The sequence below is a fragment of the Plecotus auritus genome, assembly GCF_963455305.1.
Source record: "Plecotus auritus genome assembly, chromosome: X".
Classification (NCBI taxonomy): Eukaryota; Metazoa; Chordata; class Mammalia; order Chiroptera; family Vespertilionidae; genus Plecotus; species Plecotus auritus.
This window is the reverse complement of record NC_137784.1, coordinates 98545657-98573193: the sequence shown is the minus strand read 5'-3', so window position 1 is coordinate 98573193 and position 27537 is coordinate 98545657. Positions and strand designations below refer to the sequence as shown.

Genomic DNA, 27537 nt, shown 5'->3' with positions numbered 1-27537 from the left:
GAGGCCCAGATTGCTTGTAAGCACATTTTCATTTTCTCCCTTCCCTCCCCTTCCAAATTAGGGTGAAGATTGCCGAACTCTCCCCCTGGCTGGACATGTGGGGTTTGACAGCTTGCCGGACCAGTTGGTGAATAAGTCAGTCAGCCAGGGCTTCTGCTTCAACATCATGTGTGTGGGTGAGTATTTCCACAGCAGAAAATTCTATTAGAGAATTTAGATACTTAATAGCTGGATGTGGCTTTGCAGGTAATTAGGTTAAATAGTACGTCATTCTGATCTACTTGTAAGAGTGTCCCTCCCCCGCTTTCTTCTTTTATCCTCTGCTTGTTTTTTTTAAAAACACCTGGCTGTAATGACATTTTCCGCTGGTCAGACCAGAATATGGGGTCATACCTTGAGGGAAACTGAGCTGTGTGATACCCTGTGGAAATTTTGCAAGAGAGCTTGCTGGCTCAGCTATTGCTGTCAGGTTTGTTTTGACTGCAGAAAATGGGAGCCAAGGCAGAATTGGGATGGAGGTAATGGCTGCAGAAAGATGCATACAGCTGCTGGGTAGTGGGTTGGGTCTGTCTGTTTGCTTTGCAGCCCTGCTATGCTTGCTACAGTTGGAACTCAAGTGCAGGGACCACATAGCTGTGTGCAGTTCTTTTATTCCTTTTAAGTATATCTCTGCCTGGACCTGTAGTCTCAAATGTGGAAAACCACATCTTAGTCACCTCTGATATGCTAATCTCAGCACACAGAGCGTTCAATAATGTTTATTAAAGGAATGAATGAGTTAAGCCCACAGGAACCACTTATTATGCTTCTCAAACACTCCCACATTAGCAATTTGGGTCCTTAATAGGGCTTTGTGAAGTGAGCAGAATGAGTAGCATTTGTATCCTCATTGAACAGATGGAGACTCAGAAGCTTGGGGAGGATAAGGACTTACTTGAGGCAACACAGAATAAGTGGCAGAGCCAGGACAAGGACCCACATCTAGCTGACCCTTTGTCCCGCCTTCTACTTCTCTAACTGCTGCTAGCTACATGTCTTGAGAACACAAAAGCATTTTAAAAACTCAAGCACCAACCAAATATGAGGATCAAAAGTTCCTTGACATTCTTTAAGAATCTCTCCTTAGACCTTAAAAAATCCCAAATTTGCAAATACGATCATAGCATATAATTTTCACTATACAGTGCAGTAGAGCATACCTACATATTTTCATTGACCTACTTCCAAACCTTAATAATTGTATAATACCATAATAAAGTCCGTTTTCATGCTGGTTGAAACACTCGAATACCTCTGATAATTACCTTTTCTTTTTTTTTTTTTTTTTGAGTACACACTACATGATTTTATTTATATGAAGTTCAAAAACAGACACTATAGTGTTAGAAATTACAATAGCCCTAGCCAGTGTGGCTCAGTTAGTTGGAGCATCGTTCCATATACCCAAACGTGGTGAGTTTGATTCCTGTGATAATTACCTTTTCTTATTCTTGTATAGAGCTTATGGGGAACTCATTCATGTTGAAGATCATATTGAGCCACACTTGAATTGGATATTTTACTCTTTAATGTAAAGTTTTCTAACCAAGGTCATTCATTTTCTTCTCCTCCATCCCCAGCACTCTTCCATATCACTTTCTATAGGAGAATAATTGCACACTCAAAGGCAAGTGGAGTACAACAAAGTTACTTCTAAATATGGACGGCAGGCAGTCAGCTACGCTCACTCACTAGCTTGATGGCTCCCTCCCACACACCAGCTTCACAAAATAAGTGCTTCACAAATTTCAGATCATGGGTCTTAGAGTCTAGATCTAGGCTGTTAATTCATCAAATGCCAGAAATCCTCTGATGGTTATGATTAGTTGCTATTAGGAGAAGGATACAACATAAATAGAAGTCACGGTGATTGACATCAAGATGAAATGCTATCACATGTAATATGAGGGCTGCCAGATCTCTCCAATCTTTGGCTGATGGCCAACTTATTTTACATAATATTTGATTACCGAAAATTTCCACACAAACATACTAGATTCTCTTGGCATTCCTCCCAGAGCTCTGTATGACCTGTACTGAAGTTGAGGAGATGAGAAGTGAGATGACATACCCACACCAAGCAACCTTTCAACCAATTGGGTGGGCTAGTAAAGCTTCAGGAGGGAGGCCATGTAAACAAGAATAGCTCTCTGAGGGTGGATGTGTGGGGTAATTGGACATGTGGGTCACAGGCTCCCCAATGGCCCAGAGGAAGAGGCAGCCAAGGTCATGGCAAACAAGTGGGAGAAATAGTAAACCCCTGTCCTTGAGTTGCAGCCTAGGCATTGTACAGCTGTGACTGCTTCAGCGTGCACCTGCTGGGCTAGCCTTGCTTAACTGCCTGGGACAGACCCTCCAAGAGGGGAGGAGTAGGAAGGAGACCCTCATCCCCAAGCAGTCACCCTGTCTCTTTCTTTCCCCTCATGTCAAGTTTCAGAAAATGGCTGCCCTAGTAGCTCCCCTCTTAGCCCTGCAGGTACAACCATTCAATTCACCAGCCTGGATTGAGTTAATTTTATTCTTCATCCTTGATCCAAAAAAGCCTACAACTCATGCATTCTGCTCTCAGACTGTGCTTGCGACCCTGTCATTGCTCAGAGAACCCACAATTTGGGCCAAGGTCACAAGCAGCTAAGAGTGGCTCCAAGGCTACAATCTCAGCTCAGCCCTGGGGCTCAGTGCTGTTGCTGACTTGGTGAAGGGTTTGCAGCTTAGCTGCTGAAGTTGATCTTTTCTCTCACAGGACTCAGTGACCATGCTTTCACGCCTGCCTACCGCCTGTGCATATCTGTCAGGTTTACTCCCTTAATGACTGTTTGGGCTTGGAATATGTTCCCACAAAGGATTTCTTTTTTTTTTCTAATAAGGCAGTTTATGTGTAAAATTATGGTAGCACTAGCTTCTATTATTAACCGAGACCTAGGTCAGTGGTCGGCAAACTGCGGCTCGCGAGCCACATGCGGCTCGTGAGCTGTGGTTTGCCGCTCTGTTGACCAATGAGTTTGCCGACCACTGACCTAGGGTATTTTTAGCACAGTATTATTTATCTTGGTGCTGGGCTGCTGAACATAGGCCCAAGCCCAGCAGATTATAGGCCCAAGCCTAGCAGAGTGGGTGCCCATCATGTACGTGTGTGTGTGTGTGCATGTGTGTATAATGAGATTGGGAGAGAGAATTTTTATGAATCCAGAGCCCAATTTATATGTCAGAATACCAATAAATGGCACCTACAGTGATTATTTTTTTAGAGGGCTAGGCACATGGGTGTGAGCATATTAAAACTCCTCCTAGCCCTGGCCAGTTTTGCTCAGTGCCGTGGTCGGCAAACTGCGGCTCGCGAGCCACATGCGGCTCTTTGGCCCCTTGATTGTGGCTCTTCCACAAAATACCACGGCCTGGGCGAGTCTATTTTGAAGAAGTGGTGTTAGAAGAAGTTTAAGTTTAAAAAATTTGGCTCTCAAAAGAAATTTCAATCATTGTACTGTTGATATTTGGCTCTGTTGACTAATAAGTTTGCTGACCACTGGCTCAGTGGATAGAGCGTCGGCCTGCAGACCGAAGTGTCCTGGGTTTGATTCCAGTCAAGGACACGTACCTTGGTTGCAGGCTCCTCTCTGGCCTTGGCCCTGGTTGGGGCTTGTGCAGGAGGCAACCAATCGATGTGTTTCTCTCACATCGATGTTTCTCTGTGTCTTTCCCTCTCTCTTTCATGCTCCCTAAAAATCAATGGAAAAATAACCTCAGGTGAGGATTACAACAACAACAAAAGACTCCTCCTCAATAAATTCTCTAGGGTTGATAATAATTACTGAGTAGGGTGAAGTTCCCCTCTCTTAATAAAAATATACTGGTCCCTTAGTTTTGCAAATTGCTAGGATCCCATGATCCTAGATATAGTGTAGGAGGCCTCAGAGGAGCCGCCAGAGACAGCAGTACAAATGTTCTGCTGGGAAAGAGCCCCAAAACGACTCAGCCCTCTGAATGTGCCAGCAACAGTAATGCCTGTGAGGAGCACAGAGAGTCATAATGATAATATTTACTTTGAAGCTGCTCAGGATTCCAGACACAACTGGGGTCTGTCGAACTTGGAAAAAAGCATACAAGAGAGGCAGGATTGAGGTTCACTAAAGGAGGAGGGGAAGGGCAGCTAGCATTCTATCAAGGTCAGGGGTCAATTGGAAAAGACAGGTTGCCAGCAGCTGTGTGCTGGTCAGTGTTTTACCATCTGCGCTCAGGAGAAAATTGCCATGGTGTGCAGCATTTGCCGATTTCCATTGTGTCATTATTCCCACCAAAGCTGTTTTTTTTGCTGCCAACCTGTCATCACTGCACATGGGCTTGGGAAGAGCTGCAGGAAGCTGGGCAAGCTGGCTCCTGCACAGCAGTTTGCTCTGCCAGATTAGGAAGTAGAAAAAAATCAAGGTCACCGAGCCAGGCATGACCTTGTCCCTGTCCACAGGCTCCCTTGGCCAACTGGAGTTCCTGGAGAGCTTCCTTTTGGACTCCTCCCTTTTGAACTCAGGGATGTTTCTCTTGATTTATTCCATCATTTGGAGCTGGAAGAAACTTTAGCTCCATGTTACTGAGCTCTATGTAAACAGGGATTGGGGCTGTCTTGTCCACTGCTGTATTCTCCAGCCCCTAAAATGGTGCCTGGCTCCTATTAGAGGCTTTGTAAATATTTTTTCAATAACTGAATGAGCCAACATATCATGCCTATGGAATGCGCTAGAGCATATTGGTTATAAGCATGGGCTCCAACTTCAGACTGCCTTGATTCACATGCTGACTCTGCCACTTAACTACTTTGTAACCCTGAGCCAGTTGCTTCATTTACATTATACAGATGAGGAAGGTCAGGTGCAGAGAGGCTGAGAATGGGAGCAAATGCACACTGCTAGGAATTGGCTTGGTTAACTCATCTGTAAATTAAGGACAGATAGTAATATCTACTTCTTAGGCTCATTTGGGGGATTAAATAAGAAAATATGAAATATTTACAGCAGTGCCTGGCACATAGTAAGTGCTCCATTAATGATAGCTATTATTACTACTCTAACCTGCTCATTTTATGGAGAAGGAGACTGAGGCCCAGAGAGGGGAATGGGCTCCATTCAGACCACACAGTCATTTAGTGACGACATGGCTGCGGGTCTGCATTTCATCACTGGCAAGGACTTCATTGCACAGGTGCCAGAGGATACAAATATTAACAGCAGATGAAGATAAGGGCTACAGGTGTTTGTTTTTTTACATTAAAAAATAATTTTGGGGAAAGGAAGGGAGAGAGAGACATTGATGTAAGAGACCTCAATTGTTGCCCCAACCTGGGATCAAACCTGAAACATGGGTATGTGCCCTGACTGGGAATTGAACCTGCCACCCATTGGTGTATATGACGCTCCAACCAACAAAACCACACCGGCCATGGCTGTTACAGTGGTTTTTAATTCAGTGTATAGAGCTCAACCTTGGACTATCCCAGGGAGTATAGTTGGAAAAGCATATTTCATAGTATGTGTGTGTATGTGTGGGGTTTTGTTTGTTTATTTTCTTAAATCTGGTGTTTCCAGAATACTATCTGCAGTGACTTGAAATCCTGCTGGCTGATGGTGATGACTTAAAAAGGGTTAAACCTTGCTTGGTTATGAGGAGGGAGGAGGAGAGAGAAATTGACCCCTAGGGACTCCTCAGGTTTCCCACTGGAATCTAACTGCCAAGTCCCCACCTTCCTGCAGGGGTGTGGAATCTGCTGACCTGATCAGAATTAAGCCACATGTGCCCTCCCTCCCACTTAATACTGGACCTGGGGCAGCATGGGAGGGGACATGTTCCTAGGCTCAGGCTGAGCCTGTGCCAGCCATTGAGAGAGAGGCCTACCTTACCCACCCCCAGGCTCCACATTGATGGGAAAGCTGGAATGGGGGCACTCAATAGCCATGGGACGAGCTCACTTGATTTTCTGTCCTCTTCTCATGTTGCGTTTATCATGATTCCCTAGACACCCATGGGTTCTTTTCTTCCAGACATTCATCCTCGGGCATATAGTTTCCACAGCCCTTTTGTGCTGGCAGGCATTCGGTGGTCATTTTCCCTGCTGCCACTCCCTGCTGCCCTGCCCTGCCTGCAGGCCTCTATTTCTTCAGCTGTGCAAACAGGGTGGACCCCTCACCCTGTAGTACTGGTCCTGAGGCCTGTGTGAGCCGAGCTAGGCACTCTCTGGAGTACAGGAAGCTGTCCCCTCCCATCTCTCTGAGAATCCTTTGGATCAGAGAGCCAGGGAGCCAGCTCTGGGTGTTGGGGAGGCAGGACCCACCACTCTCTAGTTGTTGCCAGGCATTCAGCAAAGAGTTCACGGAACAGAAGAGGCGGTGGAGATGGGAATGTACAAAGACAGGCTAAAATGTAGCTTGAACCTCAGTGCCCAGAGGGAAGACGAGTTAGGGTGTGGGAGCCACCCTGTGTTTCCACCTCAGAGGTGCTGGCCCCATTTGTAGTTAGTTCCCCCCCCCCCCCCCGCCGCCGCCCTTGGGTGGGGAGGGGGTGATACATTCCATTGCTTGGCCAAGTCTGTCACCTCCCATTGCAAAGGCCTCACCTCACCACATTTTTCTTGGGACCCAAATGCTTCCTGTTTCTTTGGGGAGGAACAAAGGGGCCTCTTCTTGGGAGAATCTTTGCTGCTAATAGGTATAGCAGGCCCTGGCTGGAAATATGATCTGTGTGAGGAATCATTTTGCTGCACCCTGACAATCAACCCCATTAGTCAGACCTGGCTATGGAATTGGGCTGGGGGGCCCAGTAGCTGACTGAGGCTGAATTGAATGCTCTCTCTCTCTCTCTCCAATCTCTCCACAATACAGAAGCTCTCATCAACAGATATTTTAAAAAGCACCTCCTGCATTCATAGTTGGGAGAAAAGAGGCATGGAAGATCCAAAGTTAGACACACCCAAAGGGTGGAGGGGAGATGGACCATTTGCAATTAGGCAGCCCTAACCCTAGTCCTGGACTGCCTTGCAGATATGTGCTGTTAGTCACAGGGAGGATTTGCCAGGTCAGGATTTGTACAGTGCAAACCCACTCTTGACTGTAAAGACAGTCAACGCTCACATCTCAAGGGTTGGGAGAGAGAGGGAAGAAGAGGGGTGATGATAGCAGAATGGCAGGGTAGTCTAGGTAGTCAAAGGGCAATCCAAGGTAATTAATTACTGAATCTTGTATTCCTGAATTGCTTGGGGCAGGGACCCAAAAACAGTCGGGATTCAAAGAGACTGTAAACAGCTATGATACCCAGCCCAGCTTGTGGCTTAACATCTGGCTTAACTCCCGTGCCACCAGCTTCCCGTGCCTCCAATGTCTCATTCCCTGAACACTCCTTGGCTTATGGCAGAGGCTTGTCGTCCCTTAAGTCTTCCAGAAATAGCCTCCCAAACCTTCAGCAGTCCCCATAGCTCTTCCCCCACTTGTTTCCTTGGTGTGAAAGTCAAGACTTTTGAAATTTCAATGGCTTAATTTATTAGTACCCATGCAGCTTGTTAGTTAAACAAACAAATGACTGGTTTGTTTGAAATTTAAAGGGAAGAATAATTTGTGGCCTGCTAAATTCCCTCCCCATTAGCTGAAAATAGTCCCACTGACTGGTTAACCCCCTAGGAGGAGAAGCCGAAGGCCACACAGTCTCCCCACCGGGACACACATTCATTCGGGCATCTGCAGAGCACTCTGGTCCTGGCAGGGAGGTGACATGGGGACTGAGGGGATATTTATTTGATGAGAGACTGCTGTCCCTTTCTATTAAAATTTAAAATAAGATTTTATTTTTTATTACTAAAGCTATACATGTTCCTTGCAGAAAGTTCGGAAAGTAGAGAAAAGCATAAAGAAAGAAATGAAAACCACATATAACCCCACCACCCACACATACCCATTGGTAAGAAAATATTGTATTTCCTTCCAGTCTTCTTCTAGGCATAACTCTACCTCTCCATCATTGCCTAGAACAGTTTCTTTTTCTAACTATAAAACAATGTGTACTCAATTTTCACATAACAAAAAAATGAGGAATAAAGGAAAATTACCCCAATTGTACTACCCTGAGATGACTACTGCTAATACATTAGTGCAGTTCCTTTCAGGTTTTTTTTTCACTTAACTGAGATCAAACAGTCCACTTAGTGTCTTATCATGTACACTTTCCCATGTCAATGAATATGCATCCAAAACATGATGTGGAATGGCTTCACGGTCACTATGTGAATGGACCATAATTTATCCTTTTGCTTTTCAGGAGAGACAGGTTTGGGCAAGTCCACCCTCATGGACACCCTGTTCAACACTAAGTTCGAGGGGGAGCCAGCCACCCACACACAGCCAGGTGTCCAGCTTCGGTCCAATTCCTATGACCTCCAGGAGAGCCACGTGGGGCTAAAGCTCACAATTGTTAGCACGGTGGGCTTTGGGGACCAGATCAACAAGGAGGACAGGTAAGGACGGGAATGGGGTGGGAAGGCTGGTGGGAGGCCATGGGGAATAGCTCACCACAACGGTCTTGGAGAGACCACAGATGTCATGGTCCAGCCTAGACCTCTTCTCAGAATGGTGTAGGCAGGCAGCAGATCCCTCATAAGCGCCGCCTCCACCCAGGGTCCCTGTCTACAGCAACTTTTCTACTCTACACATTTTGCCAAAAGAAGGGTGTCTTTCTAGTATGCACGGGTGAGGTCTCCATTCCTTTCGGCAAGTGTTTACTGAGCTCCTATCTTGTGTCAGGTACTTCTGCGCTCTGACAATCTGAAAAGGAATGACCTTGTCTCTGCCCTTGAGGCACTCACGGGGAAGACTGGTTTTAAACAAATCAGTTCAATTGAGTGATATGCTCTATAAAGAACAGGGTACAAGGAGGTAAAGGACAAATTACAATGAGAACACAAAGGAGAGAACAGTCAATTCCATGTGGGGAGGTCAGGGGAGCCTTCACATAGGCGGTGTCCCTGTGCTGACCCTTGAAGAATGAACTGTTTTGCCAGACGGATAAGGGCAGGGAGGGAAGGGCATTCCAGGCAAGGGTAACTGCTTGTACAAGGGCAAAGAGATGTAGAAGATTATGGCATATTCTAGGGAACTGAAGCTTGCTCTATTTGCAGACTAGAGGCAGAGATACTGTGAAGCTAATGAAACTTAAGCTTCGGAGCCCTCACTTACACAGTCCTCTTTCTAGGCCATGTAACTAATTTTTAGTCATAATATTTTGTTATCTTTCTTGGAGGGCCCTTCAAATCATATAAGCTTAAGACTCCACAAAAAAAAAAAAAAAAACAACAACAACAAACAAACCTGAGTCTGCCCCTGAGCTAGTGCTTGGATAAGCTGGGGAAAAGTAAAGGAGATGAGTCTGAAGACGTAGCAGGAACCAAGTCCTAAGGAATTTATAGAACATGCCTGTGTGGAGCCATTGAAAGGTTTTTAGAAGCAGAATGATGTCATCTGATTGGCCTTTGAAGAAGTACTTTGAGATAGACTGGAGAGTAGGAAGATCAATTAGGAGACTATTGGCCCAATTGGACTAGGCCAGAGGTATATTGAGTGGCCAGATTATTATGATCTCTGAACGCATAATAATCTGGCCACTCAGTGTATATTGTATATAATAAAAGGCTAATATGCAAATTGTCCCCTCAACCAGGAGTTCGACCAGCAGGCAGGCTGGCCAACCACCCATGTCCCCTCCCCTTGGCCAGGCTGGCTGGACCCCACCCATGCAAGAATTCATGCACCGGGCCTCTAATATATATATATATGCGTTCAGAGATCATAATAATCTGGCCACTCAGTGTATATCAGGTGCTGAGATAGGATGAGGGGACAGATTTGATAAATATTGAGTAGGCAAAATCAACAGGACTTGGAGTGGGGTTGTGAAGGCAAAGAATTCAGAATGAGGCCCAGATTTCCGGCTTTGAAGAGTAGACAAATGGTGACAGCATTCAGTAAGAGCGGATACGCTTTTAAAGGTATCACTTCTGTTTTGGACGTGTTGAGTTTGAGTTGTCTGTGGACCATGGAGAGACGCTTGATGACCTTCAGTGGTATGCAGCTGAATGTACAGGGTTAGAGGTCAGGAAAGGGGCTAGACTGGAAATAGAGATTTGGGTTAACAAGGTATGGGTGATATGTCCCAACTGCAGACGCATGTAAGATCACCTAGAGATCAGAGTTGAGCGAGATGAACACTAGGCTAAATATGAAAACCTTATGCTGTTAAGTCAGCAGATGGAGGAAAAGACATCCTAAAAGAGACAGTTCAGGAATAAGCAGAGAGATAGGAGGAGGTCTGTGGTATTTGCTAATGGTGTGTGAATGAAGGGTGGGGAGAGCTCAGAGATGAGGATGAGATGTAGGCTGGGGCCAGGAATAGGGTGCGGGTCAGGCACCATCTGCATTTAACTGGAAGTTACATGGTTATCATATGTGCTCATCCCAGACATGGCCATTTATCATTTTGAGCAGTGTCTGCTCATTCTTTCAGGATTCTATTGCTTCTTAGATGAACGGAATCCCAAATTCTCCTATTTCTCCCTTCAAGTTACAACAGCCATACTCATTTCCTTACAATGAATAAATATATAAAATATATGTTTATTGATTCCAGAGAGGAAGGGAGAGGGAGAGAGAGATAGAAACAGCAATGATGAGAGAGAATCATTGATCAGCTGCCTCCTGCATGCCCCACACTGGGGATCGAGCCCACAATCAGGCTTGTGCCCTGACCGGGAATCGAACAGTGACCTCCTGTTTCATTGGTCGATGCTCAACCACTGAGCTACACTGGCTGGCCTGAATAAATATATTTAGTTTCTTAAAAATTGAACTGCTGCCAAAACCGGTTTGGCTCAGTGGATAGAGCGTCAGCCTGCGGACTGAGGGGTCCCGGGTTCGATTCCGGTCAAGGGCATGTACCTGGGTTGCGGGCACATCCCCAGTGGGGGGTGTGCAGGAGGCAGCTGATCGATGTTTCTCTCTCATCGATGTTTCTAGCTCTCTATCCCTCTCCCTTCCTCTCTGTAAAATATCAATAAAATATGTTTAAAAAAAATTGAACTGCTTTCTGTTTTCCACTTGAAATTCTAAACAAAGGACACCTCTGCTTTTTATAGGCTTGTTTTTTGTGCTAATCTTATTTGGTTGAGAATGAATTACATTCTTTGGAAAGGGGATAGTCAGGTCACAATACGAGTGCTTAATCTCAGCTGCACATCACTCAAGTTCTTGGTTAAATTTCTTTCAGTTCTCAGTAACATACATTCAGCAGATCTAACATTGGAAAACGCCTTGATGGTGGTTTGGGAGGACTGAACTGATACAACACCTTAGAGGCTAATCTACTCCCATTATATTTGTATCATCCTAATTGTATTTCCTGATTATAAATATGATACATACTCATACAAAATCGAATACGGTGGTCCCCCTGATCTGTGGCTTCATTTTCTGTGGTTTCAGCTGCCTGCAGTCAACCATGATTTGAAAATATTAAATAGAAAATTCCAGAAATAAACAATTCATACGTTTTAAATTGTACACTGTCTGAGTAATATGGTGGAATCTTGCATCATTCCTCTCTGTTCTGCCTAGGATCACATCATCCCTTTGTTCAGGGTATCCATGCTGTCTATGCTACCCTCCCATTAGTCACTTAGTAGCCATCTCAGTGATCAAATGGACTCTCTTGGTATTGCAGGGCTTGTGTTCAAGTAATCCTTATTTTACTTAATAATGGCCCTAAAACACAAGAGTAGTGATGCTGGTAATTTGGATATGCCAAAGAGAAGCTGTTAAGTGCTTCCTTTAAGTGAAAAGGTGAGTATAGTATATACAGTACAGTAAGATATTTTGAGAGAGAGAGAGAGAGAGAGAGAGAGAGGACATCACATTCACAAAACTTTTATTTCAGTATATTGTAATAATTGTTCTATGTTATTAGTTACTGTTGTTAATCTCTTACTGTGCCTGATTTATAAATTAAACTTTATCACAGGTATGTATGTAGAGAAGAAAACACAGTATACATAGGGTTCAGTACTATCTGTGGTTTCAGGCATCCACTGAGGGTTTTGGAACATATTCCCTGTGGATAAGGGGGGACTCCTGCAATAGAAACTAAAATAAGTAGAAACGACCCTTGCTGGCATGGCTCAGTGATTGAGCATCAACCTTCAAAATAGGAGGTCACCATTTGATTCCTGATCAGGGCACATGCCCAGGTTGGGGGCTCGATCCCCAGTGTGGGCATGCAGGAGGCAGCCAATCAATGATTCTCTCTCATAATTGATGCTTCTCTCTCTCTCTCTCTCTCTGAAATCAATAAAAATATATTTTAAAAAATAAGTAGAAATGAAAAGCCTCCCTGAAATGGCAGGAGAGCAGAGGTGGAGTAAACTCCAGGGATTTGTAATTAAAAAACCCCAATGTTTTCTCCATATAGACAGGGCCATTTGGGCATAGAGATGTTAATGCAGCTATATGGAAACAGAGCATCAGAATGCCTGCTTTACTCAGAGTGCATGGATAAACAGAGGGGCAGTGATGAATGCCATCATTTACTTTTCCTGGAAAAAGTCACCATTGAAAAGATTCTGGAGCAAAAGGAACCCAAGAGGGAGACAGAAGAACTGGCTGGAGAGGGGCATAGGCTTAGGAACTTAGGCTTTGGTCTCAGACAGATCTGGGTTCAAATCTCATTTTGCCGCTTATTAGCCCGGGGATTTTGGACAAGTGTTTTGTGCCAGTCTCAGCTCCAGTGGTGTTGTGGCTGGATAGGCCCTAGTGATTCTTCTTATGATTGGAAGACACCCTCTGCATTAACCACTGGGAAACTTTTGGTGGAGGGGGGAGGTTTATTACTCACAGGTCCTGGAAAGCACAGGGCTCACTGGCCACACTGTGCGAAAGAGAGGGAGCACATGGGCCTGGGTTTCTGCTTTGATTGGGGTTGAGGGTTTGGGGCTAAGGTTTTGTGGGCTCAGTCTTTACTGGTGACTTTAAAACATAGGAGTAGGAATTTAAAGTGAGGGAAGAGCCCTAGCCAGTTTGGCTCAGTGGATAGAGCATCAGCCTGCGGACTGAAGGGTCCTGGGTTCTATTCCGTCAAGGGCATGTCCCTCAGTTGCAGGCTGCTGGCCCTGGTCGGGGGCATGCGGGAGACAACCAATTGATGTGTCTCTCTCACATTGGTGTTTCTCTCTGTCTCTCCCGCTCCCTTCCACTCTCTCTAAAAATCAATGGAAGCCAAAACCGGTTTGGCTCAGTGGATAGAGCGTCAGCCTGCGGACTGAAAGGTCCCAGGTTCGATTCCGGTCAAGGGCATGTAACTTGGTTGCGGGCACATCCCCAGTAGGAGGTGTGCAAGAGGCAGCTGATCGATGTTTCTCTCTCATCGATGTTTCTAGCTCTCTATCCCTCTCCCTTCCTCTCTGTAAAATATCAATAAAATATATTTAAAAAAAAATCAATGGAAAAATATCCCACTCTCTCTAAAAATCAATGGAAAAATATCCTCGGGTGAAGATTTAAAAAAAAATAATAAAAAAATAAAGTGCGGGAAGAGAAAAAACTAGTGGTCCAAAAGCTCAGTTATGGAAATGAACCAAGATCCCTAAAACAAAGGAGCTTAAGGCAGAGGTGGGGGTATCCTAGCTCTCCATCTTTAAGTGGCTGGTGATGTGTTTTTTCAGATAGCCAACTTTGAAGTGGATGCCTTGGCAATCAAAGTTTAAGGCAGGCACTTGTATTACAAAAGAGAAAAAGAAAACTCAGGGCTTACACTACCATAAGACACAAATTCTCTGTGCCACAGTTTTCTCACCTGTAAAGTGAGGATGATGATAATACTACTATCTACCCTAAAGGGTTGTGGTGAGGCATAGTTGACATGTATGGCATATGAAAAGCTTAAACAGTGCCTGGCACAGAGTAACTAATGAACAGAATATATTGTTATTATCATGACTGTTATTGGTAGAAGAATCAAGGGAGAGTTATATCATTTAGCATATGGGAGGAAATGATAAATGGTGTCCAGGAAGATAAGGACTGAAAAATATCCATTGGGTTTGGCAACAAGAAGGTCATTAACACATTTAGGAATAATAATTCCAGGGAAATTATGGGTAGAAGCTAGATTGCTGTGAGTGAATGGGAGATAAGGAAGTAAAGGCATCAGAATAGCAAAAAGAGTAAAAGAACAGAAAAGTGACTCCAAGATCAAAGTCATGTTTATAGGGGAATTTAGCATAAGGAAGTCATCAGGGAGAGAATTGACTATTCAAGAAAATGCGCTGGGAAAATAGGCCATCCATTAGGAAAAAATAAGACGAACCCTCCCATACAAACATCATTCACAAAAATAGATTCCAGTTGGATTAAAAACAAGTTCTAAAAATATAAGAAGAAAATGTAAAGGAATATTTTTATAACTTTGGGAGTATAGACGGCTTTTCTAATGGTAACACAAAATCCAAAAGTTGTAGAAGAAAAGACTGACAAATTTAAATCCATTAAAACAAAAAAAACCCCAACCTTTTGTATATTGAAAGATACCATAAACAAAAGAACAAAGTACAAATGGGGAGAAAATATTTGTAGCCTATATAACAGATAAATGATCTTTCTAAAATGTAAAAGAAGCTCCCAGTTGGTGTGACTCAGTGGTTGAGCATTTATCTGTGAACGAGGAGGTCTCGGTTTGATTCTCGGTCAGGACACATGCCTGGGTTGCAGGCTCGATGGGCTCCATCCCCAGTGTGGGGAGTGCAAGAGGCAACTGATCAATGATTCTCTCTCACCATTGATGTTTCTCTCTCTCTCTCCTCTCCCTTCTTCTCTGAAATCAATAAAAATATTAAAAAAATAAATAAAATGTAAAAAAGCTTCTACAATTCAATGAGAAATAAACCGATCATTGACAGAAGGGAAATATAAATGGCCAATCAACATATGAAATGATGCTCATTTGACTTCACCAGTGATTAAAGAAATGCAAAATGGAACACTGAACATTTTTTTAACCATCAGATTTGCAAAAATTAAAGATAAAAATATATCCACTAACACCAGGTAATTTTTAAAAATATATATTTTATTGATTTTTTACAGAGAAGAAGGGAGAGGGATAAAGAGTTAGAAACATTGATGAGAGAGAAACATCGATCAGCTGCCTCCTGCACACCTCCTACTGGGTATGTGCCCGCAACCAAGGTACATGTCCTTGACCAGAATCGAACCTGGGACCCTTGAGTCCACAGGCCGATGCTCTATCCACTGAGCCAAACCGGTTAGGGCAATACCAGGTAATTTCATTAATTTTGCTGGGAGTGTAAATTGATGCAGCTTTTTGGAGGGCAAGTTTGGCAGAATCTATTAAAATGTAAAATGTGAATACCTTGTGATCCATTTTTAGGTGTATAGCCTAGAGAAACAGTTGCACATGTTCATGAAAAGCATACAAAAAGGATGTTTACTATAACATCTGTTATGGAATTTACAAAATTTAAACAGTCTAAATTTCCACCAATATAGCAACTAAATAAATTATGATACAACTATACCATGGACGTGTATTTGGCAGTTGAAAAAAAGGAGGTAGATCTATATGCTGTTGGGCATATTGTTAAATGAAAAAAAAAAAGAAGTTGCAGGATGATATGATAATGATGTCATTTGTATAAATCTGCCCCTTCCCAACACAACAGCAAATATTCTCTCTCTCTCTCTCTCTCTCTCTCTCTCTCTCTCTCTCTCTCTCTCTCCTCTCTCTCTCTCTCTCTCTCTCTCTCTCTCTCTCTCTCTCTATATATATATATATATATATATATAAATGGATAAAAAAGGTCTGCAACTCTCATCAACAAACTGAAAATAGTATTACCTCTGAGGAGGGGAGAATAGGTATATGTATTGCTTGTATCATTAAAAATAAAAAAGAGGGGGTAAGAGGGAGAGATCAATCAAATGACTTGTATGCATGCATTAAGCATAACCAATGGACACAGACACCAGGGGGCTGAGGGCATGAGCGGGGGGTGAGGGGGCATGGGGGATAAGGACACATGTAATAGCTTAATCAATAAAGAAAATAAAAAAGATGAAAAGTAACAAAAAATAAAAAAAAAGAATGAAGTTTTAAAAAAGGAATTAGATAAAGTGGGTGTAGACTACTCATTTAAGCTTTTTTGACCTGGGAAAAAAGAGATAAAACAATGTTTAGGGGAAGACAAGGTCGGGATGGGAGAGATGATGAGGGCTTGTACAGGAGCAGAAGCTTTGAGAATTGAGAGGAGGGGGCAGGTGTGAGAGAAAGAGTTCACAAGACTTAGTAACCAAATTGAGGTGGGGGATCTGGTTCACTTTATAAAATACTAAATGTCAACTGTGTGACAGGTACAGTGTCAAGTGCCAGGGATACTAAGAAATAAGGCACAGTCTTTAGGAACTTGCATTTTAAGGAACTTGCATTTTAGAGGAGGGGACAAATACATATATGAATTCTACATACTACGTTAAATATAATAACAGAGGCATGTGGAAGGGGGCTGTAGGAATAGGAGGAGTAGCAACTGGCCAAGCCTGGTCGAGTGTAGGGTGGAGGTTGCTGAGAGGGGAGAGGATGTGATCAGGAATGGCTGAATTAAGTCTTGACATTTTGTAGAATGAATACAAGTTAGCCAACTGGCATGTAGTGAGTATTCAGTATATATTTGATGAATGGATGATATATACATTGATGGGGAAAATAAAGCACTAAAGACAATACTTCTAAATTTCCATCATTCAAAACCCAAAGTATTCAATTAATATGTTAAGTAGAATGCTGATGAGGGTAGAAAATGTCTATAATGTGTTCAGCAATGAATGAGAAATAAATTTTTAAAAAGAATAGATTAGGCTCTGGCCAGGTAGCTCAGTTGGTTAGAGCATCATCCTAATACACCAGGGTTTTGGGTTCAACCCTAGTCAGGACATATAAAAGCATCAACCAATGAATGCATAAATAAGTGGAACAACACATTGATGTCTCTGTCCTTCTCTCTGTCTTTCTCTCTGTCTCTCTCCCCCTTCCTCTCTCTCAAATCAAGAAAAAAACCACTAGATTATTCTTTAAAAAAACATTTCCATCCACCCATTAAATATTTATTGAGCACCTATTATAGGCCAGGCCCTGTGATAGGTGTAGAAGACAAAATTGACTGTTAAATGAAAAAACAGAGGAGTAGATGGAGAGAAATGTGTGGTTGAGGAGGATTAGGTTGGGGGAATTTTTTTTTTTGGAGATGAGAGAAGACTCAAGTATGTTTATAAGTTGAGAGGAAGGAGTCAGTAGGAGGTGAGGAGCTTATAGATGAAGCAAGGTTCTAAGAGCATGAAAGGAATGAGATCAACTACACAGGGATAATAGGCCTTGGACAGGACGAGGGTACCTTTATTTTCAGAGACTAGAGAGAAACCAGGAAGAGTTGATTCATTTTTTAGAGGGGAGTAAGTGAGGCAGGAAGTTGGGGGAGTGTGAGCCTGATGACCTCAATTTTATTGGTAAAACAGGAGATAAGACCATCTTGTGAGAGTGAAGCGGTTATTAATATGTTTTGGAGCTTGAGGAAAGTAGTAAAAGTTTGGAATGGTCCATGAAGGCAATGGGAAGGGAGCCAATGAAAGCTGAGTAAATGGATTGTCATGTTGCTCTAAAGGCCCATGCAAGGTTGGAGGCCATGAATTTATAGTGGTGCCAAGACCTACAGTTTTGTGATTGCTTCTAGCCAACTTCAGCAGCAGTGGTGTAGGAGCAGAGAAAGCAGATCTTAAAATTTGTTCAGCACAGCAGTTTTGCTAGGCAAGTAGGATAGAAGACGGGGTACAATGGGAATGAGGTTGTTGGTAAAAACCTGGTTCAGGTAATCAAATATGGGGTTGAGCCTAGGCCAAGAAAGCAATGAGGCCAGGAAGAGGCTGATATCTTGTGAGATAAAGGAGAGGTCAAGGTACCAGAGGACTCTATGGAATGAAAGATTAGGTTTAAGAGGATTGAAAGCTAAAGAAAGCTGGAAAAATGTGAGGTTGTGGTCAGATAGTGGGGTACTGTTTTAGTGAGAGTATGTCTTGGGTGAAACTGATATGGCTAGTGGTAAGGTGTGTAGGTGGCTGAAGTAGACGGAGCTAAAGGTTGTGAAGTTGAGGCAATCAATGAATTAAGAGTTGAAGGTTGATGGGTTATCTAAAGCACATTGCAATCACCCAGAATGGGGAGAAAGACTATGGGTCAGATGCTACCAGAAGAAGATGGAAGAGGTCTCAAATGAAGAAAGGGCTTTATACTGAGGTAGAGGAGTAACAGTTTAAAAGTGGCTCTGAGGATCCCTGTGAATGCCCATCCTAGTGACCCCAACGTACACCAATTGTGGGAGAATGGGATGCCTACACTGAAGAGGGCTTCCAGGTATTGGTGTCCTCAGGGTTGTGGTGTCCCCAGGGAAGAATGAGGTTTCCATTAAGGGAAAAAGGTAGGCAAATTCTAGAAAGAGGCAGAATGATATAGGCCAGCATTTCTCAGACTTTAATGTTGTATGCAAACCTTGGAGGCTTTTAATAAAATGCAAATTCTGATCTTGTAGGTCTGTGTTGGATACTGGAGATTTTGCATTTTTAACAAGCCCTCAGATGATACTAATGCTACTTGTGCAAGAACCACACTCTTGTGCTCTGAGTGGCAAAAATGTAGGCAATTTTGTTTATCATAGTACAGGGATTTCAGAGGGCACAGTGGAAATGTTTTTGAAAGAAAAGAGCTACAGAAGGACGAGCCCATAGAGGATAGAGCAGACTAGGGATGCGTATAAAAGGAAGAAGTGGTGACTGGAGGATGGTAATAGAGTGAATTAGCTGTTGTCACTTTTGGCATTGCTCTAGAAGACATGACCTTATGGTAACTTGGCTTTTTGCCTAAGATGGTGGTGTTCAAGTACAGTGTCTGTGACCAGGTCTTGCAGGTTTCCAGCAGGGAGCCTCTGATGGCTCTGTTCGTGGAGAACTGGCACATGGGGGAAGAAGGATACTAGGAGGATATCCCAGTGTCTAGGAAGTGTAATAGGAAGACAATGATAAGCGAGACCATGGGAGTAAGTGAGACCACTCAGGGATAATATACATGTAATGTGTAGAAGGACAACAGAAGGGGTCCAGGATGGAAGCTCAGAAGCAGCCCAAGGTAGGGTAAGTGAGAAAGCAGAGTTATAGAGGTAGGATACAATGGTGGCAGTGAAGCCAGAGGACAGTGTTTCAAGAAGGGACTGGTGCCCTAGCTGGTTTTGCTCAGTGGATAGAGCGTCAGCCTGCGGACTGAAGGGTCCTGGTTTCAATTTGGTCAAGGGCACATGCCTGGGTTGTGGGCTTGATCCCCAGTAGGGGGCGTGCAGGAGGTAGCCGATCCATGATTCTCTGTCATCATTGATGTTTCTCTCTCTCGCTTTCTCTCTCTCTCTCGCTCGCTTTCTCTCTCTCTCTCTCTCTCCCTTCCTTTCTGAAATCAATAAAAAATATTTTTAAAAAAGAAATATTTTTTAAAAAAGAAGGGATGTCAACATTATCAAGAAAGATGAAAATTGAAGTGTTCACTGAGTGATAAAACTATTATTTTTCTATAATATGTCTGTTTAGCAAACCCAAGGTAATCAACTGGAAAACAATTCTAATGAAAAATTGTTCAGTAAGGTATCCAATTTCAAAATAAACATGCAGAAAGCCATAGACTATTTTTGTGCTGCTATAATTTTTTATCTTTATTGTTGAGAGTATGACAGATGTCCTCCCTTTTTCATTGCCCTCCTCCACCCAGATCCCGCCCTGCCCCAGGCCTTCACCAGGTATCCCTTCCCTATTGTCTGTGTCCATGGGTAATGCACATATGCATATAAGATCTTTGGTTAATCTCTTCCTGCCCACCCCCCTTCCCTCTGAGATTCATCTGTTCCATGTTTCCATGCTTCAGGCTCTATTTTATTCATCTATTTATTTTGTTCATAAGATTTCTTGTTCATTTATTTTGATTTTTAGATTTGATTGTTGATAGGTATGTATTTATTTTTATTTTATTGTTCATATTTTTAATCTTTTTCTTCTATTCTTTTTTAAAAATATATATATTTTATTGATTTTTTACAGAGAGGAAGGGAGAGGGATAGAGAGTTAGAAACATCAATGAGAGAGAAACATCGATCAGCTGCCTCCTGCACACCTCTTACTGGGGATGTGCCCACAACCAAGGTACATGCCCTTGACCGGAATCGAACCTGGGATCCTTCAGTCCACAGGCTGACGCTCTATCCACTGAGCCAAACCGGTTAGGGTTTTCTTCTATTCTTAAAGAAGACCCTTCAGCATTTCATGTAATACTGGTTTGGTGGTGATGAACTCCTTTAGCTTTTTCTTATCTGTGAGGCTCTTTATCTGACCTTCAATTCTAAATGATAGCTTTGCTGGATAGAGTAATCTTGTTTGTAGGTCCTTGCTTTTCATCACTTCGAATATTTCTGGCCACTCCCTTCTGGCCTGCAAAATTTTTGTTGTGAAATCAGCTGACAATCATATGGGCACTCCCTTGTAGGTAACTAACTGCTTTTCTCTTGCTGCTTTTAAGATTTTCTCTTTGTCTTTAACCTTTGGCATTTTAATTATGATGTGTCTTGGTGTGGGCCTCTTTGGGTTCCTCTTGTTTGGGACTCTCTGTGCTTCCTGGACTTGTAAGTCTATTTCTTTCACCAGGTAGGGAAAGTTTTCTGTCATTATTACTTCAAATAGGTTTTCAATTTTTTGATCCCTTTCTTCTCCTTCCAGCATGATGTGAATGTTGGTACACTTGAAGTTGTCCCAGAGGCTCCTTACACTATCTTCATATTTTTTATTCTTTTTTCTTTTTGCTCTTCTGATTGGGTGTTTTTTGCTTCCTCAATTCCAAATTGCTGATTTGATTCTCAGTGTCCTCTACTCTACTATTGGATCCCTGTAAATTATCCTTCATTTCAGTTAGTGCAGTGGTTGGCAAACTGTGGCTCACGAGCCACATGCGGCTCACAAGATGAGGTTTGCCGCTCTGTTGACTAATGGGTTTGCCGACCACTGAACTAGACTCTCGATTCCAATAATTACAGGCTGTTGTTGTTCTTTGTGATTAAGCCCCTATCCCAGTGGTTGGCAAACTCATTAGTCAACAGATTTGATTCTCAGTGTCCTCTACTCTACTATTGGATCCCTGTAAATTATCCTTCATTTCAGTTAGTGCAGTGGTCGGCAAACTGTGGCTCACGAGCCACATGCGGCTCACAAGACGCGGTTTGTCGCTCTGTTGACTAATGAGTTTGCCAACCACTGGGATAGGGGCTTAATCACAAAGAACAACAACAGCCTGTAATTACTGGAATCGAGAGTCTAGTTCAGTGGTCGGCAAACCCATTAGTCAACAGAGCCGCATGTGGCTCGCGAGCCGCAGTTTGCTAACCACTGAGTTAGTGTATTCTTCATTTCTGACTAGTCCCTTTTCTTTTTTTAAAAATATATTTTATTGATTTTTTACAGAGAGGAAGGGAGAGGGATAGAGAGTTAGAAACATCGATGGGAGAGAAACATCGATCAGCTGCCTCCTGCATACCCCCTACTGGGGATGTGCCTGCAACCAAGGTACATGCCCTTGATCGGAATCGAACCCGGGACCCCTCAGTCGCAGGCCGACGTTCTATCCACTGAGCCAAACCAGTTAGGGCTGACTAGTCCCTTTTCATGTCTTTGATGTTCTCACTAAGTTCCTTGAACATCTCAGTAAGTCCCTTGAAGCTCCCCTTAAGTTCCTTGAGCATCCCTATAACCATTGTTTTGAACTCTGTATCTAGTAGTTTTCTTGCTTCCATTTCATTTAATTCTTTTTCCAGAGATTTCTTCTGTTCTTTTATTTGTGACATGTTTCCTTGTCTCTTCATTTTGCCTGCTTCCCTGTCTTTGTTTCTATGTGTTAGGTAGAGCTGCTATGTCTCCAGTTTCAATGTGCTTTCTTCTTTAATTCTCTAGTTGTAGGACTTCCATTCAGCCAGATTTCAGGTGGTTCTGAATGTTGGTTGCTCTGTATTTTAGTTCAAGCCACAGACTTTTGATCAACCAACAATTACCAATTTGAAAACATTATGGAACAACAGACCCTATTCACAGCAAAAAAACCCACAAAATCTTACTATACCTTACCCACAAGACCCTATGTGACCTGTTCCCTGCTGCTTTACTTGCTTTATCTCTTATTATTCTTGTTTTTATTGAGGTGAAATTCACATAATATAAAATTAACTATTTTAAAGTGAACAATTCAGTGGCATTTAATACATTCACAATGTTGGGCAACCACCAATTTTTACGTAGTTCCAAAATATTCTTATCACCCCAAAAGGAAATCCATTAAATAACACTCCCCACTTTACTCCCCTTCAGCCACTGGTAACCACTATTCTATTTTTTGTCTCTATGAATTTGAGAACTCTAGGACTCAGATAAGTGGATTCATACAATATTTGTCCTTTTGTGACTGGCTTCTTTCACTTATCATGGTGTTTTCAAGGTTCATTCATGTGGCAACTGTATCAGAACCTTCTTTCTTTAAATGGCTGAGTAATAGTCCATTGTATGGATACGCCACATTTTGTTTATTCAGTCATCAGCTAATGAACATTTGGACTGTTTTCACCTTTTGGCTATTGTGAATAGTTTATTCTTCTTCTTCTGTTAACTAACCTCCAGCTCCCTTGTCCTCTTCCTATTTTTCCAACTTGCCTCAGGACCATTACATTTGTTATTTCTCTTCCTGAAATGCTCCTCTCCCAGATTCTTCTCGGCTCTCTCATTCTCATCTTTACAGCTCAAAGGTCACATCCTTAGAGAAGCCTGATCACTATGTTTAAAGCAGCTGAACCCTGAGTCACCTTTTATCCAATTATCCTATTCTATTGTTTTCATAATACATGTCACTAACTGAAATGAATAAGTAATGTCTAAAGCAGGGATTGTTTTGTGCCTTAGGATACTTTAGTGAGACCTATGGGCTCATTTTCAAAATAACGTTTTTAAATGTCTAAACTACACCAATTAGGGAGAAACCAAGATGGCGGCATAGGTAAACACCGAAACTGCTGCCTCGCACAACAATATCAAAATTAAAACTAAAAGACAAAATAGACACCATGCAGAACCACAGGAACGCTGGCTGAGTGGAAATTCTACAACTAAAAGAAAAGAGAAAAGCACATTGAGACTCAGAGGAGCTGCAAAAGGCTGAGGTACGGAGACTTGCACACGGAAAGGACGGGCGGCTGTGTGTACGGGCGGCTGAGTGTGCGGCTGGCTTTCTAAAGTGGGAGGGAGAAGGAAGCTCCCGACTGCACTGAACTCCAGTCCCGGGTGAGACGCTGGGAAACCAGACTCATTTGGGGGGAACCTGGACTGTCAGGAAAAGAGAAAGCACACTGAGACTCGGGAGCTGCAGAAGGCAGAGGTCTGGACTTGCGCGCGCGCACAGAGGACTGATTGCTGAATGCACGGGAGGCTGAGTGCGCAGCTGACTTTCTAAAGAGGGAGGGAGACAGAAGCTCCCGACCGTGCTGAACTCCAGCTCCAGGCAAGTTTCTGGGAACCCCGACTCATTTGGGGAGAGACTGGACTGTCTGGCAGCAGGTGAAACTTGAGGGCAGCTTTCTCTCAGAGGTGCTTGCAACATTACTGAGGGACACTGAGACCCAGGGGCCTCATAGGGCAGGGCTGACGGGAAGCCAAGGCTGTCTGCTCCACCCTGAAACTCTGCCCCATCCAAGCTGAGCACAGAGGCTTTTGCAATTTTGCAAGTCTTGTCTCATAAGGCTGTCTCCAGCACAGAAGTTCTCCCAGCATAGACACAGCTGATCCTCACAGCCAATTGGCCTGGAGGTCAATTCCTCCCAGTGATACCAACAACAATCAAGACTTAACTACAACAAGGCTGAGCACACAACCCACAAAGGGGTGCACCAAGAGTGTCCACCTCAGGTAACTGGGAAACTGAGCCACTGTGCCTACCACACAAAGCTACTCTAGAGGACACCTACCACACAAAGCTACTCTACCAACTCAGGGAAGCAGCGAAAATGTGGAGACAAAGAAACAAATCACAAATGGAGGAAAGCAAAAGACTGGATATAGAGTTCAAAACTCCAGCTCCCTTGTCCTCTTCCTTTTGTTCAAACTTGCCTCAGGACCATTACATTTGTTATTGCTCTTCCTGAAATGCTCCTCTCCCAGATTCTTCTTGGCTCTCTCATTCTCATCTTTACAGCTCAAAGGTTATAAGGTTTTTCAAGAATTTCCTAGAAAAGGCCGATAAATTTAGTGAGACCCTCGAGGATATGAAAAAGGACCAACTAGAAATTAAACATACACTGACTGAAATAAAAAATATTATACAGAGACCTAACAGCAGACTAGAGGACCGCAAGAATCAAGTCAAAGAGTTGAAATATAAAAAAGCATAAAACACTCAGCCGGAAAAGCAAAAAGAAAAAAGAATCCAAAAACTTGAAGATAGTGTAAGGAGTCTCTGGGACATCCTTAAGCATACCAACATCTGAATTATGTGGGTGCCAGAAGAAGAGAGAGAGCAAGATACTGAAAACCTATTTGAAGAAATAATGAAAACTCCCCCCACCTGGTGAAAGAAATAGACTTACAAGTCCAGGAAGCACAGAGAACCCCAAACAAAAGGAATCCAAAGAGGACCACACCAAGACACATCATAATTAAAATGCCAAGAGCAAAAGACAAAGAGAGAATATTAAAAGCAGCAAGAGAAAAACAGTTAATTACCTACAGGGGAGCACCCATAGGATTGTCAGCTGATTTCTCAACAGAAACTATGCAGGCCAGAAGGGAGTGGCAAGAAATATTCAAAGTGATGAATAGCAAGAACCTACAACCAAGATTACTCTACCCAGCAAAGCTATCATTCAGAATTGAAGGGCAGATAAAGAGCTTCACAGATAAGAAAAAGCTAAAGGAGTTCATCACCACTAAACCAGTATTATATGAAATGCTGAAAGGTATTCTTTAAGAAGAGGAAGAAGAAGAAAAAGGTAAAGATAAAAATTATGAACAACAAATACATGTCTATCAACAAGTGAATCTAAAAATCAAGTGAATAAAAAATCTGATGAACAGAATAAACTGGTGAATAGAATCAGGGGCATAGAAAGGGAGTGGACGGACAATTCTCGGGTGGAAAGGGGTGTGGGAGGTGCGGGAAGAGACTGGACAAAAATTGTACACCTATGGATGAGGACAGTGGGGGTGAGGTAAGGGCTGTGGTGGGGTGGGAACTGGGTGGAGGGGAGCTATGGGGGAAAAAAAGAGGAACAATTGTAATAATCTGAACAATAAAGATTTATTAAATTAAGAAAAAGAAATTACCTTAAAAATAATAAACTACACCAATTATACTAAAAATATAGTTAATACTGAAATATTTTAAAATTGTGATTTAATAATTCATGTACTTCCATTAATTCCTGAAATAACAATACCTATAGGCAGGTCTAATTATCATAACTTAAAAGTTTGATGAGTATAAATGCTGTTTTGAGATATTCGCTGAACTTTAATAGGAAACAAAAATATTGGTGTTTTCTATTGGTTATGAAATCTTGGGTAGTGCTAAAATTACAGTAGAGTGCTACCAATGTTTGTACCTAAAGAGAATGCTAAACTTTAGTTAAAGCTTAGTGAAAAGGATGTGTTTTTGTCTTATCCAAATTCATGGACACTATGAATTCTACCCATAGACCCCTTAGAGGTCTGTGGACCCCAGTTTAAGAATTCCTACCCTAAAATGTAAAAGATAAACAGTAGTGATGAGGAGGGGTAGAGTATGTTAGAGCTGGGTTTTGTAGGAGATGGAAGAAATCATAGTAAGTCAGGGAATGACTAGCTAGAAGAAAGCTCCTTCTCTACCCCTCACACCCAAGGAACTTGGGTGTAAAAGAAGTAGCAATTTCTAGTTAAGAAGGATATGAGAGAAACAACGTGCTTGAAGAGGAGACAGGTATCACTTAGAGGAAGGAAGCATTTTGTGAAGAGGTTGCCTATGGGAGTACAGGATCTTGTTTACCGTGTTTTGAAGTCCAGTGAGCACAACAGAGTGGGGTGGGAGAGATGACTACCATGGGAAGATGAGCTATTGGGAACGGGGGCAGGGCCATTACTCTATCCCAGATTCCATGCTGAACACTGATGAGACAAAGATGAATCACCTATTTAGGATTAGACTGAACCAAATCTTCTTGGTTGATTGGCTAGTTTGGCTGGTCTGATTCATACACCCCTTCAGAGACCCTAAGAGCCAGAGGCAGCAGCAGAAAGATAGGCCCAGGGTATCACCAGAGATTCAGGGGAGGAGAGCTAAAAATGCACTTTTCTTTCCTCCTTTGATCCCTTTTGAAGAGTAAAATACTGAAGTAAAAAAGTTATGTAATGGGCCAAAAAATGAAGTAGTGCCATGATTAGATCATTCAAACCAGCCGATCACCCAAAATTTAATTAGATGAGTCTAAGGGATGCACCCTGCACCCTCACTCCTAATTCTTCAGGAACCTTGTAAGGTTCTCTGCAAGCAAAAGATTCTTTGATGCTATTACCCTTCAGAACAATGTTTGGCTCAGAGGGATCAAAGGAAGAAAGGACTCTTATTTTTAGATTTTTTTTCTGGGGCTCTAGAGGTAACCTGCACCTGGATCTCTCCTCTGTATGTAACTCCTAGAATCTAGGATTCTGTGATTTTTTTTAAAAAAAATTTATCTTTATTGATTTCAGAGAGGAAGAGGGAGGGGGAGAGAGAGAGATCAATGATGGGAATCACTGATTGGTTGCCTCTTGCACACCCCCTACTGGGGATCAAGCCCGCAACCTGGGCATGTGCCCTTGGCCGGAATCAAACCCAGGACTCTTCAGTCTGCAGGCCTATGCTCTATCCACTGAGCAAAACCAGCTAGAGCTGTGATTCTTTTTTATAAAGCTATTTTCTCTTCTCTAAAAGGGGGATCTTTCAAAAAGGCTCAGGTTGGGGGCTGCTGCAGGTAGGAGGCGCTGCCTGGGCCCACTCCTTCTTTAATCAGGTTCCCTTCTGGCAGTGTTATCTGCAGACTCATTGCCCCGGGCTCTTCTAGCCCCAGATGGAGAGACAGCAGAGACAGGGAGATGAGAACAGAGGCAGGGCTGAAGTGAAGCTGACCTAGGTAGAGCAGAAAGAGGCCGCAGGGGCTGCAGGAATGGCCCAAAGGAGAAGTGAGAAGCTTCCCAGGACAGGGAGTTGTTGTTTAAGAAGTCCTGGCAGGACCTGAGGGCCACAAAGGGGGGGGGGGCTGTATATGGAGGAGACTCAGTGAGCTTGAGGGGGTGCACT

General features: G+C 42.9%; 1 protein-coding gene across 4 annotated transcripts in view; it reads left to right on the top strand.

Annotated features, from left to right (window-relative positions):
* The window catches only part of SEPTIN6 (septin 6), an 82081-nt gene that overhangs the window by 19001 nt on the left and 35543 nt on the right, over positions 1 to 27537 (top strand). For all 4 annotated transcript variants that reach the window (XM_080651882.1, XM_080651883.1, XM_080651884.1 and 1 more), the window contains 2 exons: positions 62 to 176; positions 8329 to 8524. In XM_080651882.1, coding sequence (XP_080508008.1) covers positions 62 to 176; positions 8329 to 8524 — 311 coding nt within the window. The remainder of the gene's footprint in view (positions 1 to 61; positions 177 to 8328; positions 8525 to 27537) is intronic.